This window comes from Leucopleurus acutus, assembly GCF_964270905.1.
Source record: "Leucopleurus acutus genome assembly, chromosome: 2".
Taxonomy (NCBI): Eukaryota; Metazoa; Chordata; class Mammalia; order Artiodactyla; family Delphinidae; genus Leucopleurus; species Leucopleurus acutus.
Window position 1 is genome coordinate 98091187 of NC_139143.1, and position 19446 is coordinate 98110632.

A 19446-nucleotide genomic window follows, 5' to 3' on the forward strand; every position below is an offset into this window, starting at 1 on the left:
GAATTTAATCTTTATTTACAGGGCACTGCAAGATATGAAATTACACATAGAAATAAGAAACCCATTGAGAGGAGAAGCTTCATACAGTATGTACAGTTTAGAACTGTTCAAGTATAGTTTCTTTGTAAAAAGTGCTACAATAACAAACCATGTATAAAAAGAGTTCTTAGTAGAGAAACAGTAAGACAAACTTCTACCAAACACAGTACACAACAAACAACTTAATGCCTCAGGTGTACAGTCTAAAAGTTGAAGGTCCCAGCAGTGCCATCCTGAACTTGGAACGTAAACCCTTCAGAGGTAGTTGCTGGCACAACATTTTGGTCTACCTCTTCCTCCACAGAGAAATACGTCTCAATCAAGTTTAATGAAGCTTTGTACACAGACTCATTTTCATGGTTTTGTAGAGCTTCAATTTTGTCCAAACCTCCACATTCTTCAATCATTATACTAAGTTTCTCAGTTTCACCTAGTTTCTCAGCAGCCTGAAAGATATTTGAAATGGCATCCGAAATAACCAGAATAATCTTGGTGTCTTTCGCAGTTAGGAGGTTCATCAACGGCTCTATTACGCCACAATGAACAAGGTATACGATCTGCTCAACTGTTCCGCCACGTGTATAGTTGGTCACAGCCCATACAGCTTCCTTCTGTGCCTTAAAGTCTGCCTTGGAGAGAACGCCAACAAGGAACGGGACTAATCTATGATGTACAGCTTGTTGTATTTGGTCCTGGCGGCCAGCCATGATGTTTGACATTGTCCACGTAGCTTCCTTCTGAGTATTTGTTTTGGAGTTTGTTTGCAGGCTGGGAAAGATGGCAAGTGCTCCTGCATCTGTTACAACTTGAGTCTGTTCATCTGTCCCAGTGACGATATCGTCTATGGCTCTTTGCGCGGGAGTCACGATTGGCAATTCCGTAGCTCCTAAAAGCTTCACAAGTTGGGGTACAACCCCAGTTTTCACAACCATTTCAATCTGTTCATTTGGACCATCGGTAAGGTAGGAAACAGACCAGCAGGTATCAGCTAAAACTTCTGGATCATCGTGATGCAGGAGACGAACTAAAGTAGGAAGAACTTGCTCAACAGCGTCTAAGGGGGGTTGTGCAGGATTCTTGTTAGGACGAGGATTTGAAAGTGTCCAGGTGAGATTACGTAAGTAACCACGTGCTAAAGATGACAAATCAGGAACCTCCAGGAGTGCCAACAGCGGGTCAACTGCACCATACTTGATAACCAAGTCTCGGAAAACCAAGCCATCACCTGCAATGTTTCCTAGAGCCCATAGAGCTTGTTCACTGATGTGAGCGTGGGGAGATGCCAGCAGAGAAATGAATGCTGGGATAGCACCTCCATCTACCACAGCCTTGGTCTGTTCTGATGTCCCGGAAGCAATGTTAGTGAGGGCCCAAGAAGATTCAAACTGAATGGGACTACAGTCAGTTCTGCCCAAGCAGGACACAAATTTTGGAATCAAACCCGCCCGGATTATGTTGTCTATGGGGGGCTGTTTTTCCCTAGAAAGCAGTTTCCTAGCAGCTTGAGTAGCTTGGAGCTGGCTTTCCAAGTTGTTGCTACTTATGCCTTTGACAGTGTCATCAACAAACCAATTTACAGTGCCCTGGTTGTTGTGGTTTTCCTGCAGTGGAGAAGCAGCATCATCTGGAAAAGAGCTGACATTTCTCCTTTTCAGCATCTGGTCACCCTTCTTAGCTTTCCTGAGCCCCACATTAACTTCTATTCAGCACTGCCTCATTTCTGTACTGTCTTTCCCCTTGTTCTTGAATCTGTTAAGGCGGGCGGCTGGTGAATTAGCATTCTCATTGGTGGACATGGTTATGAGACAAAGGGAGAAAGCTACACAGCCAGTTCAAGCTTCCACAAGAGGCAGCTCGGCTGCCCTCAAAGCATCCACCATGGTCAGCCCTACATCTCCTTTTTAACAAAACGGTAACAGTAATTCAAGTTCATGCTAAAAACCCAGACTGCTCATAAGGATGTAAAGAAGAAATTAAATCTCCCTCAACAGTTTGCCCCCAACCCTTCCGTTTCACTTCCTAGAAAGCTATTAAAGGTTTCTCGTTCCCAGTTAGGTGCAAGTAAATTCCAATTTTGCAAGAACTAGTGGCCTTTTGGGGGGCAGGCTGTTCCATTTTTTTGGAAAACCACCTGAATGGGCCACAGTTTTGTAACTATAAAGGCCTTACGAATAGCGAACTTTGCTCCAAGGAGTTAAAGTGCACTGTATGATGATGAAAAATGTGGTTCTGTAAGGGGGAAGAGTTTTATCTGCAGATTTTTGTGGGAAAATTACCACCACTGGCACCACCATGGCCCACCCACCAGAGCAGGTTGAAATTTGTGTTGCCAGGTATTAGGTGGAACTTCCCTCCCCCTTGTTCTGAGTAAGATTTGCCTGTAATTCCTATTTCCACGGTCTGGGCAATTCCAAAACCCCTTTAAGAATTTCTGAGAAGTTCATAGGACTTCGCTGGTGGCGCAGTGGTTAAGAATCCGCCTGCCAGTGCAGGGGACACGGGTTCGAGCCCTGGTCCGGGAAGATCCCACATGCCGTGGAGCAACTAAACCCGTGTGCCACAACTACGGAGCCTGTGCTCCAGAGCCCATGAGACACAACTATTGAGCCTGCGTGCTGCAACTACTGAAACCCATGTGCCCAGAGCCTGTGCTCTGCAATGAGAAGCTACCACAACGAGGAGCCTGTGCACCACAATGAAGAAAGCCCGAAGACCCAGAACAGCCAAAAATAAATAAATATAAAAAAAGAATTTCTGAGAAGCTCACAGCACTCCTTCTGGTGCAATTGCCACACAACTGAGATGTGAAATCCCTTCAGTGTCTCCACAAGACTCACAGAGCACTTCTACACAGCACCAGTCTCCACATCCTTCCCTTAGCTTCTCACCTCCCCACCCTCTCTTGCCTTTCTAACCCTCCTGTCTACAGCATACCCAGCAGTTCAGCTCTCTTTAAAGTATTGCTCTCAAGCCCCTGGGGCTCATTTCTGTCAGGAAATTATTCCAAATGAAATTAACGCCCTCAGCTAGAGTTTAGGTGCCAACAAAATCACCTCATTACAGCTGGTACTGTGGAGACTGAGCTGAGCAGTTGTAGACTGGAGGTCAGGGACTAAGCACTGCCAGCAGTGCCATGGTGGAATCTTGATTATATGTTCATGGAAGATGCAGGTGTTAACTATGGTCACCATGATTTATCATTGAATACGGTGCACATCTTTGGGGATATCTTGAAATAGGGAACATTTAAGAGTATTGGTGAGATCTAGCAAGCCAGCTTGTAGGAGCTGGAAGTCAAGTTGGTACAGTAAATGTTAATTTCACCTCTTTTGTGACTAGTTTTTGAAGCCAGGGGAAGGCTAGTTATACACCTGTCTTTTGAAAGTTAACTGTCAAGGGCCTATGCCCATTTATCTGTTGGTTTCTAAGTTCCTGTCAAACTGTATGTACTCTGTGCCAGCATGGCTGCAGTTATTGGTACCTACTCCATTTCATCCTGTATGCTGTGACCCTACCTGGAACTAGTCAAATTAAACTCTGGTCATTCTATTCTTACCTGGAAACACCGCATTGCTCCCTACTTTCACACCTCATCCTTGACTCAGATACTTTGCTTTCATTGAATAGGCTGTGTTTTCCCATTGCTATGTCTTTGTCCAGCCCTGCCCCTCTGTCTGGAATCCCTTTATCATGCTGATCACCCAGTCTCTTCTAGGAGGAATCATATCACTGAACTTACAGCATCTTTCATTAATCCCATACTAAAAACAATTTTGCCTTATTTAAGCAAAGTACGCAATGCTTTAAAATCTTTTTAAGTATTTCAAATTTTTAAAATTTAGTACTGAAAAAATATAAAATATGTTTTTCCTTTAGTCTTAATTCCAAAGAATATAGGCGAAAGAAGAGCCAGACACAGGATCATGTGGGAGAGGTAGATTTGAACTGAATCATTGAAGTTCAGTACCAGAAGGTGGCACACTTTTCCCACTTAAATGCATTCATTTGCTTTGAGGACTCCCTGATATAAATAAGATGCAAAAAAAAAAAAAAAAAAAAAAAAAAAAAAATCCTATTTGGGCTTCCCTGGTGGCACAGTGGTTGAGAGTCTGCCTGCCGATGCAGGGGATGCGGGTTCGTGCCCCAGTCTGGGAAGATCCCACATGCCGCGGAGCAGCTGGGCCCGTGAGCCATAGCCGCTGAGCCTGCGCGTCTGAAGCCTGCGCTCTGCAACGGGAGAGGCCACAGCAGTGACAGGCCCGCGTACCACCAAAAAAAAAAAAAAAAAATCCTAGCTATGCCCATTTTCTTTAGAGGTTTGAAACTCTTTGCCAAGCATACGCAGGAAACTCACTGCTGAAATGGTTTAAAGATCTAGCGGTGAAGTCAATTTCTTAAGAGAAATGACTAAGGAGATATCTCAACCTAGCTGAGCTGTAATTGCATAGGAATGGGGTCTAAACTAATTCATACAGGATGGTCTCAGATGTTTCCTTATTAGGTTTGAGATCACTGACTCAGGAAATGTCTAAATTTAAGGCTTTTCTGTATGTTTCCTAAATTTGTGTTACATTTTGTGTAATGTGTGATGGATTAGCTCCATCAAAGATTTCATATCATGCAAATGGAAAGAAAGGTTTCATCTCCTTAAATGTGCAGCAACCAGGTATGTGCCATGTATGTTCAGGAAGGAAAAGGTAAACTAAGGTAAAGGAAGGGAGAGGATGTAGGGAGGAAGGGAGAAAAAACACTAGGTGTTGAAGAAAGATGGGTTAAGTCGTAAGAAGGCTGGGCCTGGGAACCTCATGCCTGAGACGTGGGCAAGGTCTGAGGGGACAGGACACAAACATATGGATTGGAATAATATTGTTAAAATTACCACACTACACAAGGCAATCTTCAGACCCAATGCAATTCCTATCAAAATACCAAGGATAGGGACTTCCCTGTGGTCCAGTGGTTAAGACTCTGTGCTTCCACTACAGGGGGCATGGGTTTGATCCCTGGTCAGGGAACTAAGATCCTGCATGCCATGTGGCACCACCAAAACAAAACAAAACAAAACAATAACCTCCCTCAAAAAAACCCCAAACAACCAACCAAGGACATTAGTCACAGAACTAGAACAAAAATGTAAAAATTTGTATGGAAACACAAAAGACCCAGAATTGCCAAAACAATCCTGAGGAAAAAGAGCAAAGCTGGAGGCATAACCTTTCCAGACTTCAGACTATACTACAAAGCTACAGTAATCAAAATAGTGTGATATTGGCATGAAAACACACAAACAGATTAAGGGAACAGAATACAGAGTCCAGAGATAAACCCACACACCTATGCTCAATTAACCTATGACAAAGGAGGTAAGAATATATGATGGAGAAAAGACAGTCTCTTCAACAAGTGGTGGTGTGAAAGCTGGACAGCTTATCTATCAATCAATGAAATTAGAACTCCCTCACACCATGTACAAAGATAAACTCAAAATGGTTTAAGGATCTAAATATAAGAAACGATGCCATAAAACTCCTAGAAGAGAACATAGGTAAAACATTCTCTGACATAAATCATAGCAATGTTTTCTTAGGTCAGTCTACCAAGGCAATAGAAATAAAAGCAAAAATAAACAAATGGGACCTAATCAAATGTAAAAGCTTATGCACAGCAGAGGAAACCATCAATGAAAGGACAACCTACAAATGGGAGAAAATATTTGCAAATGATATGACTGATAAGGGGTTAATATCCAACATATATAAAGAGCTCATAAAACTCAACATCAAAAAAACCCCAAACAACCTGATTAAAAAATGGACAGAAGACCTGAATAGATGTTTTTCCAAAGAAGATATACAGATGGCCAAGAGGCACATGAAAAGGTGCTCAACGTTGCTAATCATCAGAGAAATGCAAATCAAAACCACAATGAGATACCACCTCACACTTGTCAGAATGGCTATCATCAAGAACACAAATAACAAATACTGGAGGGAATGTATAAAAGGGAACCCTCGTACACTATTGGTGGGAATGTAAATTAGTGCAGCCACAGTGGGAAACAGTATGACAGTTTCTCAAAAAACTAAAAATAGAACTACCATACGACCCAGCAATTCTGCTCTTGGGTATATATATATATGAAAAAAATGAAAACACTAATTTGAAAAGATAAATGCACCCCAATGTTCAAAGCAGCATTATTTACAGTTGCCAAGATATGGAAGCAGCCCAAGTGCCCATCAACGGATGAATGGATAAAAAAGACATGGTATATATATATACACAATGGAATACTACTCAGCCATAAAAAATGAAATCTTGCCATTTGCAACAACATGGATGGACTTGGAGGGTATCATGCTAAGTGAAGTAAGTCAGACAGAGAAAGACAAATACTGTATGATATGACTTATATGTGGAATCTAAAAAATAAACTAGTGAATATAACAAAGAAACAAACTTACAGAGAACAGACTAGTGGTTACCAGAGGGGAGAGGAAGGGGGAGGGGCAAGACAGGGGTAGGGGATTAAAATGTACAAACTATTAAGTATAAAATAAACTACAAGGATATATTGTACAACATAGGGAATATAGCCAATATTTTATAATAACTATAAATGGAGTATAAGCTTTAAAAACTGTGAATCACTATGTTGTACACCTGTAACTTACGTAATATTGTACATCAACTATATTGAAAAGTCTGAGGGGACAGATCAGAGGCTCCTGCTAGGTTCTGCTGTGATCAGCACAAAGTTGTCCCAGATGATCCCGTACAATCCTGTGTACTGGGGAGGAGGTTTGAGGGTTTCCCCTAGAGTGGCCATAACCCCACCCTGCTTCTGCCAGCAAGTGGGGTACTTTCTCCTTAACTTATGTAACCTTTCTTAATCTGCACTGTCCAGGGAAATCATGACAATCTACATAGAAAGATCAGGTTCAAACTCATATTGAACCATAGTTCTTTATTAACTTGAAGTTGCTGCTGTAATTTGAATATCAGCAGAGAGAATTTGTTGGCATTGTTTTTCCGCTCTGTGAGGACATTCTAGTCAAAAGGAAAAGCAGTCTGTACAAGGGTGTGGTGATTATGAATATCATTTAAGTCATGATTTTAACCTCTAATAGTGCCACATTTATTGACCATCTTCCATATGTCTAACACTAGAATTAAGGTATGTATGTAGATGCTACACAAAGACAAATTTTTGGCTTGATCAAACACTTGAGTGCCTATGGCATATTCCTTACATTAGCTTTTGTGTTCTTCATCACAACCCAAAAGAGTTGGTGGTATTATCACCATCTTAGATTAGAAAACAGGTTCAGAGATGAGTTTGAATTCAGACTCAGGTCTGTCTTACTCCAAAGTCCATGCCCACAGGATGGCAGGGGCTGCCTCAGGTCTCAGAGAAAAGTCTTTCACTGGAGGCGTTCAAGCCTGTAAACTGGCTACACTACCTGGTCATAAATAAAGGGAAGCCCTCAGGGAGGAGTTACATGCTGGTCTTTTCCCTTCGGTTTTCTTTCCTTGGCAAGCAACTGACAGATTTCTGACAGAATCTTAACTGAATTTTTTTTTTTTTCGGTACGTGGGCCTCTCATTGTTGTGGCCTCTCCCGTTGCGGAGCGCAGGCTCTGGACACGCAGGCTCAGCGGCCATGGCTCATGGGCCCAGCTGCTCCGCGGCATGTGGGATCCTCCCGGACCGGGGCACGAACCCGTGTTCCCCACAGCGGCAGGTGGACTCCCAACCACTGCGCCACCAGGGAAGCCCCTTAACTGAAAATTTAAAGTACAAACAACATTCTAAAGTTAAAGATATGATTTTTATTGAACATGTATAAGATTCACCTTTACATTACTCAAATATTTTACAATAAAAAAATTTGGCAAAGAAAAGGAAAAAATTTCCTGGATTAATAGCTGGGAGGTTAAAATAAAGAAATATATAAATATGAAGGTCATTCTCCATGTATTAGAGATTAGAATACTAATGGAATCACTTCAATAAAAAATTTTTCATAAACATTTACATGATTACCCACAACTGTATCAATTTCCAGAGGACCAAATAAATGCCTAAGAGGAAGGTGATCCCCCAAGTAAGATGTATTTCCAAAAAAACAAACTGAATATACCGTAAATGTCTTCCTGTATGTGGGATTTGGTCAATGAATATCAGCAAGAGAATTCATTGTTATATGCATAAGAGGAACATAAACATTTGTAAATGTGGAGTTTGTTGTCCACGTAAATAAAAAATTTTGCCAGTTTTGTCATATGGAGAGTAGCTAGAGACCACCCACATGACCATTTAAAATATACTGTGTATATACTATCTTCTGAAAAGTCACATATATAAGGGAATAAGGCCTTTATATCTAAAGCAGTCTTAAAACAGGTTAATATAGGCATGTTTCATCCTTTGTATTTTTAGACTTCATCTTCTTTAACATCTCAGCTATTAAGACTATGTACAGTACCTAAGCCAACACATGGGTAACGGCACAACACAATTTCAACTACAGTACTAGGTTACATTAACATGACATACCATCCAAGAGAACTGACCAAGCATAATTTCTGAACTGCCCCAGTTAAAGGTCTGTTAAAATAAAATGCAACCCTGTCATATAAGCCCAGTATCTTTTAGAGCATTATCATATATAATGGAAGCCTAACACTTCAGAGAATTTCAACGAAGTATTTAATAATACCATCAGCTTGAACTTGTAAGGTAGTCTAGTTAGCATGGAAATCTTAAATTCTAAAAATACTTCTGGATGTTTTAATATATTAAAACTCATTGATACCTGAATGTGTGGGTGACTGGAGGCTAGTAGGAGATTTTTTTCCCTTCTAGCAACAAATGGGCTAAGTGGTGGACCTCTGTGGCTCATGGTTTCCATTTAAAAAACCAAAAAGCACATATACAGAAGAATCTAGTTAGGACATCATTACTCTGATAGTATTTTGCTGAAATGGGTTGGTGGACTTTAGGATTCTTGGCCAAGACTTTCTCAGATTATAAGTACCAGTCCAAATTAGTTGTCTGTATACAGAAGCCTTCACCATCACCATCGCAAAGGGGGAGTCAACCATCAGAGTGTAAACTAATGGCCCAGGGCCTTCTCTGCCCTCTGCTACCCTTCACATCCTCTCTAGTCTTGGTCACCAGCACAAGTCACAGGAAGTGGGCTCCTGACTGGTCTCTGTATTTCCCCCAAACAAGGTATTTAAGACACTTCATTATCTGATCAGAAATACTTAGCTTTAAAAATACCATCAATCTTTTTCTCTAGGGTAAGATTAGAAAAAGAAAATGTTATATATCTGCAAATTCTCCAGGACTAGGTGATTTAAAATTCGACTTTAATATTAAAAAAATAAAATATTTAATATTTGAAAATTTATTAAGATTTAATTTTTCAGATTTATTTTTGAAACTCAAAATGGAACCAAAAGTAGACTTGGTATTTAATAAGCAGATTTTTTTCAATAGCTATATGGTTAAGATATTACTAGTATATACTCTAAGAAAAACTAGAAAGTAAGACACTTAGGTCCTTTAACAAATATTTTCAAGGACTGTAATGAAATCTGATTGCAAAGTATTATGATAGAACACAAAATAGAATAAAATAAATCCAGACTTTCACTGAAGAAAGCGGACACTGTCATCTTTTTTCTTCCTAATGTTTCTACTTATCAAAACATATGTTATACTTACTAGTACCTTAAGCAAGATGTATCTGGTGGCTGCTCAAATGGTAAAGGCACGATTTTCAAAATTTCTCCACATTTTGTTCTTAAAAAATAATGCTATATCATCTTAAATACCAAGGGCCAGTCTTGTATAAAGGTATTGGGCCAAGGGCAGCCAAGGATGAGTAAGATGTGGGCAGTGCCCTAATCACAGCATCTTTTACATATCTGAAAAATGTCCTCACTGAACAATCTAGTTTGTTCAATCTAGTTGAACAATCTTACAATCTAGTTTTTATTATCACTTTCAAAACTGCAAAATCATCTGCAGAAGTGCCAATAAAAAACATAGCTTAGAAATAATACTTTGAAAATAGAAAAATATGTTTTTAAGACATCATAATAAATATCTCTCTAAACAATATCTTCCCATCTCTATTAAAAACTTTGATTGTTTTTTTCTTCCCATGATATATAACGAATGGATCAATTCACCTGTTTATTCGCAGACGGCATGTCTTTACCATTAAGGTAATATTTTCCTTGGTTAGACTAAAATGTTCAGGTCAATTTTTTTTCTTCAAAACAAATCTTAAAAAATAAAAAAGCATGACTAATGAGTCAGAAAATCCTATCTTTCAACATTCAAGATATTCTAAAACGGGGTGTTATCTCTTTAAAAAAATATCAGAATCTATTTATAAAAGTAGTATTGAATTAATTTGGAATACCCAATCCTTGAAATATTAAAAAAAAAACCCTAACATGAACTATTCAAAAATTTTCAAACCTCTAAATCTGGATATTAAAAATAAATTAAACAAAATAATATATTTTTCCCTCTGACTTTGCCAACATGGCAATATTAGACCAAAGTAATTCTAACACAGCACATTTCTTGGACATGGTTTTGAAAGTAAGGACTGGGAATGACTGGTTCTACAGAATCAATATTTTTCTTCAGTGACTGAGTGATTCCAAGAAAATTAAGATCTTTCCATACAGACACTGTCATGTAAGACCAGAAAAACTCTTAAGGTTTATCTGCTGTGCTATTTAACTGGATCCAGATCAGATATTCTTATTTTAAAAGCTCTATCTGATGTATGTTATATTCTATTCTTGCCTCAAAATAACTAATTTCTGATACAGTAAAGAAGAAAACAGAAAACCATGGGTCCATGTCAGTGATGTCAAGTGGCTGTCCCCTGTCCTTTATCCACTACCTCCTTGGAATAATTTTCAGTTTCATGTAAGCCTGAACTTACAGAGAAAAGGCACCTCTGTTTCTGACCATATCACAATTTTCCTCCTGTTGTTCTAAATTTTGACTCCTGAAACCATCAGATATTATTCTGTTAACAGAGCTCTTACATTAGGGTGTCTTATGGCAGCCTAACAATATGGAGTCTTAAACTTCGGTCTCTCATATAGTGCTAGTGGGAGTTCTGTAGCTCATCTAATATTAACAAGTAATGATACATACTGCATAATAATAGCATTATACCCATTCACATATCTCAGACTTAAATAACTCACATTTGTTATTCAATTTATGACTAATACATTTAGAATTAAGCATTTTACATGTTTAAAATGTAGTATAACACCTTCCCAAATCACGAATACCCACATTTTATATCAAATATTGCATCAAAAAGAGTGAATGAACTTAGTACAATACCGTGATAGTATAATATGGAAGATTTCCTTCACAGGAATTATATCTATTCTTGGCAAAGTTTATAGAGTTTAAATTATTTTCACTTATTGTCTCTCAAACATAAAATTAAAAAATTAGAGCCCAAATCAGTCAAGCACTTCTGTCACACGTTTTACACTTCAACATTAAAATTATACTCAGATGTATAGTGCTGTTTTTCCCACTGGATGTTTTGAAAAAAAAGAAGGCTTTTCATTATTATGTGCAGTGACCACAGAAGCTGTGTACCTATAAGCACACGCGGCACACTGCCCTGATACTACCATTCCGATGTTCCCTGTGGGTGGGTGAGAAAGGAGAGTGGTGGGCACCTTCAGAGAAGAAATCAGTGTTGGCTTTCCTCTTGATAGATGAACATGCCGCATTTTTTTTAATAGGTTCACTTTCTCATAAGTGCTTGAATAAAGTGCCTTGACAGCTCAACTGACCACATCTTAAACCCCTAGGGAAGCTTCAGTTCACCAGCTTGATTTCTAGCGTTTGATCACAACTTGTTCATAAGCTCCAGACCCCACCCTAAAAGTAGGGAAAAAACAAAACAAAACTTCAAACTTGTGAGCTGTAGTGTTTGAGATTGTTCCACTTAATTTTGTCCCCAAAGAGATAGTGCATTAGGCATTTTCTGGTTGATTTGATATCCACAAGGTTTATATCAGATATCACAGAGAGAAAGTACTTGAAGTATTGAATGTTTATAATTGATACACTGGGATTAGTCTAGTCCCTGATCACCTCATACTTATTCCCACAGTAATCTAGTAATGTTTCCAAATTCTTAACTATCAACACACTGTGGCAAACATGTTTATATGTAAATCCAGGAGCATATATTGACTCTAGCAGTTCAGGTCTTGCGCTGACTTAATGGATGATAGTTTTTAGTTGCATTAGTATTGTGGCGTCTTAACGTACTTAACAAGGAAGCGCAAAAATTATTTTAGTCAAATGCAAATGTCTTTATAGGTGGTCAGTATTGTAAATTATATCTATGCTAATGCAGATTAAAAGGGAAAATGATCTTGAAGAGGGCTTTATTTCTTCACGAGCATGGTTTGTCAGACTGCTGGCTGTCCTCCCACATCTGCTCTCCCCTTTTCCATGGTTTTAGCTAGGGACAGCCTGCTTGGTTAGAGACCACATTTCCTGAACTCCTTTGTCTACAGGTGTGGCCTTGTGACTAAGTTTCACCCCCAGGGAACGTGAATGGAGATATGCCAACTTCTGCCTCACTTGCTTTAAAGGGACATTGCTTGCCTTGGACTGGTAGCAATTCTGATAACACAGGTAAGGAGGATGGTAAAGGACAAAATGGAGGTACCTGCACCAATGAATCATTTCTGGGGCAAAGCTGTCCCTCCAGGCTGGCCATTTTATTTTTGGGTCTCTTTATTATAGCAGCTTAGCCTTTGCCCTAATATGCCAGGTACTAACTGACCTCTATTAATGAAATATGGAGAATACTAAAAGACTTAAAATTTGCAAGCTTTGTGAATAAAGTACTTAGAAATACTTAAATTAAGTAAAGACCTCAACAATAGGTTTTTTTTTTTCTATTGTTGATTCACCTGGTACCTTGGCCTTACATTATAATGGAATGAACACATGTTCCGTCTATTGTTTCTTGGTCTGGGAGGTTTATCTGGATAAGGTTTTTGTTTTTGTTTTTCTGGTGCTGAAGGAAAGTGCAGCGCTTATTGCAGTACACCATGTAAGGAGTCCAGGGCAGGTAGTGCCCAAAACATCCAAACTGGGAATTTCCTGGCACTCCAGTGGTTAGGACTCTGTGCTTTCACTGCCAAGGGCGCGGGTTCAATTTCAATCCCTGGTTGTGGAACTAATATCCTGCAAGCCTTGCAGCACGGCAAAAAAAACCAACCAAACAAACAAACAAAAAAAACACGAAACCAAACCAAAAAAAAACCCCGAACTCCCCTGATAAAGGTTTTCTATGAGCCTATAAACACAGTGTCTTTTTGAGGGAGCTGGATTTATTTTTGGATGAGGATCATTCTACCCTTTCACTGACCCCTCCTGAGTGATAAGGAGGAAAGCTAAAGTGGTATTGCATAGTGGGAGGGTATTACTGCTTAAAGTTATCACCAGGCGCCTATCTCCTCATTTGTCAAGATGCCAGGGACTACTACCTGACATTTCACTCTGAGTATGCCAGAGATCAGTAAGACCAGAAGCAACCACCATGACTGGTCTCTGCCCTTCATGGAATTTTAAGGGGAAATTCTAAAAAATGGAAGTAAGGTAGTAGTTACTAGTCCACCAGGACTGAACTGGAATTCTCAGTTGATTGCTCAGAGACTTCTGTTCTTACAGATTCATTCTAAAGAAGAAATAGGAACATCCTCAACAGAATACCAGTGAACACTCTTTCACAGCTGCAGATAATCAGAATTTGAAGGAACCTTGGTGAGCACCACTGCACATAGGCTTTTAGATGCCCTAAAATGGTTCTGCTTCAGGCAGTGATGGAGTGACAGGAACCAGACTTTCGCTCCTGCTTCAAATAACTAGAAAACTGGATAGACTATATGAAACAACAGTTTTCACACACTGGACAACAGGCAGCATGGGACTGGCCCTGAGATAAGGGAAAGAAAGAAAGAAAAGCCAGACAAACTGCCTCAGCTTGCTGCCTAAAGCCATCTCCTTCTGGACCCTCCCAGACTACAGCACAGGGAGGGAGGACCCAGATACAGCTAGGTGGTCTCTGTCAGTGGAGGACTCAGGTCAGAGCTCAGGGATGCAGGAGCTACAATTTGTAAGTCCGGGGTACCAGAAGGAGTGGAGAAAAATAATGGCTGCAGAATTTCCAATTTTGATGAAAATTTTAAACCCACAGATTCAAGAAAAGCTCAATGAACCCTAAGCAGAATAAACACAAAGAAAAACACGCCAAGGCACATCATAAGCAAACTGCTAAAAACCAGAGATAAAGAGAAAAGCTTAAAAGCAGTCAGAAATGAAAGATAAATCACAGAGGAATAAAAGTAGAAATGAAAGCAGACTACTTGTCAGAAATTAAATGTCCCAAAGGCAAGCAAGGAGGTACATGCAGGGTTCTGTAAGCAGCCCTGAGCTGGCCAGGCTGTATCCACTAGACTTAAAATGGATTACTGCAAACAGTCCTCCCCAAGTCTCTATCACTTGTTGCCCTGTTCTCTTCAATCTCACAGGTTCCCTTTTGGAACTGTGGTTCTTGTGCCTCTTCTGTGCCCTAGGTAAATGATTCTGGTTTCATCCTGTGCTACTAGTTTATCTTACATAATGGATCTAACACTAACACATTAGCTTCTCTGATGAATACCCACTATTTATGGAGGGCCTACGTGTACAAGTACTTGCTGGACAGTTCAAATTAACTGCCATAAGAACTCTGAAAGACAGACCTTTAATTAGTATATATAAAGTACTTGAGTGTTTACTGCATACCAGATTTTGTCCTAAGCATTACCATGTCTTCCCTCGTTTAATTTTAACACTATTAACTCTTATGAGGTGGGTTCTATTAGCATCACTATTTTACAGGTGAGGACACTGAGGCAGAGAGAAGTGAAGTAACTTACCAAAGACACACAGCTAATAAATGGTGGAGCTTGGGACTGAACACAGGCAGCCCACTCCAGAGCGTGTGTTGTTCTCCCAGGGATGCATCTGTCTTTTTGGTAGCAAGTGAGAGATGCAGTATGTCAAGATCATGGCTAAGCTGGGTAATTATGGCTAAGCCAGGAACAGAACCCATATCTGACTCCATGGCCCATCCTCCTTTCACCATGACACATTGTTTCTGACATTCTTCAGCATGTAATATGAATCTACTTCAACCCCTAATTGTCCCTTTAGGCTTTCACGTATTGGGTGATTTTTTTTAACATTCATTTGGAAGGAGGACGGGAGCCAGAATTCTTAACTACATAAATGCCCTTATATCCTAGGTTCTAGATTCTCTCTCAACTAGAAATTATCTTTCTTTTCTCTGAGTAACAACACAAATAGCTAGCATATATTGAGAACCTTTTATGTGCCAGGTACTGTGCTAAGTAACTTTACATAAGTGATCTAAACCTAACCCTCACAAAAATCCTATGAGTTACATAACTTATTTACCATTCCCATTTTACAGGTGAGGAAAATGAGGCTTACAGAGAGCTTACTAACACTGTAAAGTCAATAGTGGAAGAGCTATGACTGGACCCTGAGTAGTCTAATGAGATAGCCCATGTGTTTATTATTTTGGTTCCTTTTGGTTGGAACTGTAGCTTTTGCTGTTTCTCCACCTAAAATAATAATAGCTAGGGCTTACTGAGTATATCATGTCATTTATACTTTATAACAACTCCAGGAAGTAGGCATATGATCACATTTTTAATAGAGTTCAGTTCAACTGAAGTTAAATGATTTATTCCCAAAGTGGTCTGGTTAAGATGTGAACCTGTCTCTTTAGCTCAAAAATACATTTTCTCTACCATACATGTCATTGTCCTTATAAATGTCATTCTTCTACCTAGTTCCCTGCTACTAGTCTTTCCCTGCTCCCATCTACCCTCAAAATTATGGCCAGTTACTTTTCTAAAATGCCAATCTGATAGGTCAGTTCCCTGCTGAAGAATGACCAATGGCTCCCCAGTGTACACAAGAAGGGTAAACATTTTGTTATGGGGACGGAGGCTCTTTACAACCTGTCTTCAAGATACTTCCCAGCCTCATGTCCCACAACTCCATTTCACATGCCCCGCCTCCTTAGAAAAACCTGTTTATGGGCATTCTCTAAGTAGGTGGTATTATTCATAAACCAGTAAGATAAAATGATTACAATGAATGGGCTTTAGACTCAAGAGACATGGGTATGACCTTGGTTTTAACACTTACTAGCTTTAAGGCCTTCCTTGGGTAAACTTCCTTAACCTCTTTTTATCTTTGCTTCCTCTTTTAAAAAACTAATAATAGTGTTGAAAGGGGTGAGAATTGAATGAAACATACACATGGTGCTCAGCACATAACTAATAAAAGTTCAATAAGTATTGCCTATAATTATTATATATTCACTACTATATAATTATATATTATAATTATTATGCCTGTTAAGTTCCTTCTATTTGTCCCTACTACCAGGAATATCTGTCTTCCACATACCCCTTCGTAACCGCTCACTTATCTTTTATTCTCCCAAAGACCCTCTTCAAGTGTCAACTTTTCTCTGTCTGAGTAAGGTGCCATCTCAGTTTCCTCTACTTCTCTATGTTATAGAATTTATCATACTACTATAAAATTTAGTCTATCTCACCTGCTAGAAAGGGTCAGATAACAAATATCTTAGGAGGGCCACATAGTCTCTGTTATACTGCTCATGGCTCCTAGTGTAGCACAAAGCAGCCAATTCAGACAATATGTGTAGACAATACGTAAACAGGTGGGCTGTATTCCAATAAAACTTTGTTTACAGAAATAGGCAGTGAGCCAACAGGGCCCACGGGCTGTAGTTTTCCAAACTCACATGCTAGACTATAATCTAGCTGAGGGTAAGAGCTGGGTCTTTCTTCTTTGCACCCTTAACCACAAGTTGGCCCAATAAATTGTTACTGAATTTAATAAGTGCATAAGTAAATGAGAGTTACAAAAGGTCTAAATTGTGTGACTCCTCTATCCTCCACAGCACAGTTTTATTCCCACTTATCACATCTGAACGTAGTTAGTTGCTGATGTAGGTGTTTGCTCCTTTGGGCTCTGCAATGTGATGGACGCATAGGAGGTACTCAATAAAATGAGTATTGGTAGAAGAAATGAATTAAACATTCTTTCTGGTTTTGAGCATTAGAGAATAAAATAACTGTCTTGGACCAAGGGGGCTCCCTCCCCCTGCAACTCTGACTTAGACTGTCGTTGTGCTGGAATTCTACATAAATACTCCACAGAAATACTGGGTACTGGGTGCACAGGGATCAGGCTGCGGGCAAGCAGTGGAGTGATCAGAATTTCTACGGTGTCCTCAGCATCTGTGCTCACTATCATCTGCTGCAGTGCTGGGAACCAGAATGCGAAGTTTGGCAGGTGCCTTTTCTTCATCTGAATCTAAATAACTACCAACATGAAAATTAGCTTTCCAAACTTATTTTTCTTAATATGTATGTTAGGCTCTAGTGGGGCGCAGAAAAGAGAGTACAGAAAAGATTAATATCAGTGTCTGCTACTGAGTGGTTGTGTAACTGCTCATAACAGATCACTGATTGAAGATATGATTTTGCTTTGCTGTAAGATATCAGACTAAGAACTCTTTTCTAAATGTCCTTTGTATACTGCAGCTTGCCCAGTGCTCTACCAGTTCTCTACTAACACATTCTAAAAATACATCTAAGGAAATCAACAAATAAACTTATAAAATACAATTTCAAACATACTCAGGATAAGGAAAACTAAGAGCTACACTAAGAGCTGCAATTCTTCTCATGGAACTACTAATATTGTGCTTTCTAGCCTCAATCTAATACAAACTTTGTAACCTTCATCTTCTACTCACGAGCATTTAAAAGAAAAAGTCAGTCTATTCTTTATTTTAGTGAGATACTCTTTGGACTACATACCTGTTTGGAAGATGATGACTGCCAAAGGTTGTACTTCCCCCAGGACCCACAAATAACCTCAGTCCTTCTTCTGCAATACACATTTACAATATTTGTTACAGGTACAATTATTAGATTGTCAAATAATATTCATATTATAATAAATTCACATTTTACATTCAGTTTTGTTAAAGAAATAAAAACTTAAAAAAAGAACTACATACATGTTTTAAAACAGGCAGTTTAAAAGATATCCTAATAGTTACTTCTTGTTAACTTTCTTAAAGCTATTTTCCTTAAAGCCCAGTAAAGAAGACAGCTGTTCCTACAAACTTCCTCAAGCAGGGTTTAATTATTTTTCTTTACAACCAGTTACATAATGAAACTAAGTCCATTGTTAACTGCTCTCTATCCACACCAGCATGAATAATTATAACTTTCAAATTGGTGGCACGTAAATTTTCAGTTTCAGTGAAAATGCTAAAGAGGGAATGAGGCATTCTGTTACTCACTATCATTTTAAGATCACCACCTAACCTTCCAAATTGCAATAGTGACTTGAGGTACTCATGCCCAGTTATGACAAAGCAGATGTAGATATCTGTCATAAGGTATATAATCATGGCAGACATTGATGCATAGTTAAAAAATACAATAAAAGCTTTCTTTAAAATTGATATTTTTAAACTAAAGTTAATTCTTTTCCAAATTTAATATCCATTAAACTAAACTATCCAAGAACTAAAAAGTTATCTTCAGATTTTTATGGGTGTGAAATTTATTTTACAAATACCGAACACTCAGTATCATAATGTACTGACTCTTTACTGCTGACCACATTGATTATACAAACCCGGGTCACATACATCCATATATACTTAATGGTTATCTACACACCTTCTGCACTGGAATCTAGGCTGAAGTCTTGACTTTGTAATATTTTCTCCACAATATCATCTGCATCCACTCTGGTGTCATCAACTCGCTTCAGCTGAGATTCTACAGAATCTTGTTTCACTGGGCATCTTTGAAAATAATTTTTAAAAATTTCCTTTTTTATTATGTTATGAAAAAAAAGTGGTTTTTTTTTTCTTTTTTCCATTTAAACTGAGACCAAAATGATACCTGTTGAGTGTTTCCGAAGCTGTATCTTCTTTATCAGCTGTATCAAGACTTGGTCCAGCTATCTTTTGCTCAATTTCATCACATGGCTCTAGAATACTTTCAATTCCTGTTGATGTACTTCCCACTGAGGTATTTCTCCTGTGGCAGAACTCAGAGAAACTAGATGACCGGGAGTGGCAAGAGCTATACCCTGTCAGAGAAAATCACTCTGGATGTAACACTAGTATCAAACACACTGCAACCAAACATTCTCCTCCCGCACCATAGCAATTCCAAGACC

At 39.0% G+C, this 19446-nt stretch overlaps 2 protein-coding genes across 2 annotated transcripts in view; both read right to left on the minus strand.

Moving 5' to 3' along the window:
• Positions 1 to 242: 242 nt before the first annotated feature.
• On the minus strand, positions 243 to 1835 carry LOC309958458 (importin subunit alpha-1-like; the record flags this gene model as incomplete). The annotated part of the gene is given in 2 exon segments (XM_082834344.1): positions 243 to 1742; positions 1746 to 1835. Coding segments are annotated over 2 exon segments (1590 nt in total).
• Positions 1836 to 10047: 8212 nt separating this feature from the next.
• The window catches only part of EEIG2 (EEIG family member 2), a 104663-nt gene continuing 95264 nt past the window's right edge, over positions 10048 to 19446 (minus strand). Inside the window, exons 8-11 of the mRNA XM_082834345.1 lie at positions 19167 to 19356; positions 18939 to 19066; positions 18063 to 18132; positions 10048 to 11988 (exon numbers count right to left, since the gene is read on the minus strand). Coding sequence (XP_082690471.1) covers positions 11946 to 11988; positions 18063 to 18132; positions 18939 to 19066; positions 19167 to 19356 — 431 coding nt within the window. The 3' untranslated portion in view covers positions 10048 to 11945. The remainder of the gene's footprint in view (positions 11989 to 18062; positions 18133 to 18938; positions 19067 to 19166; positions 19357 to 19446) is intronic.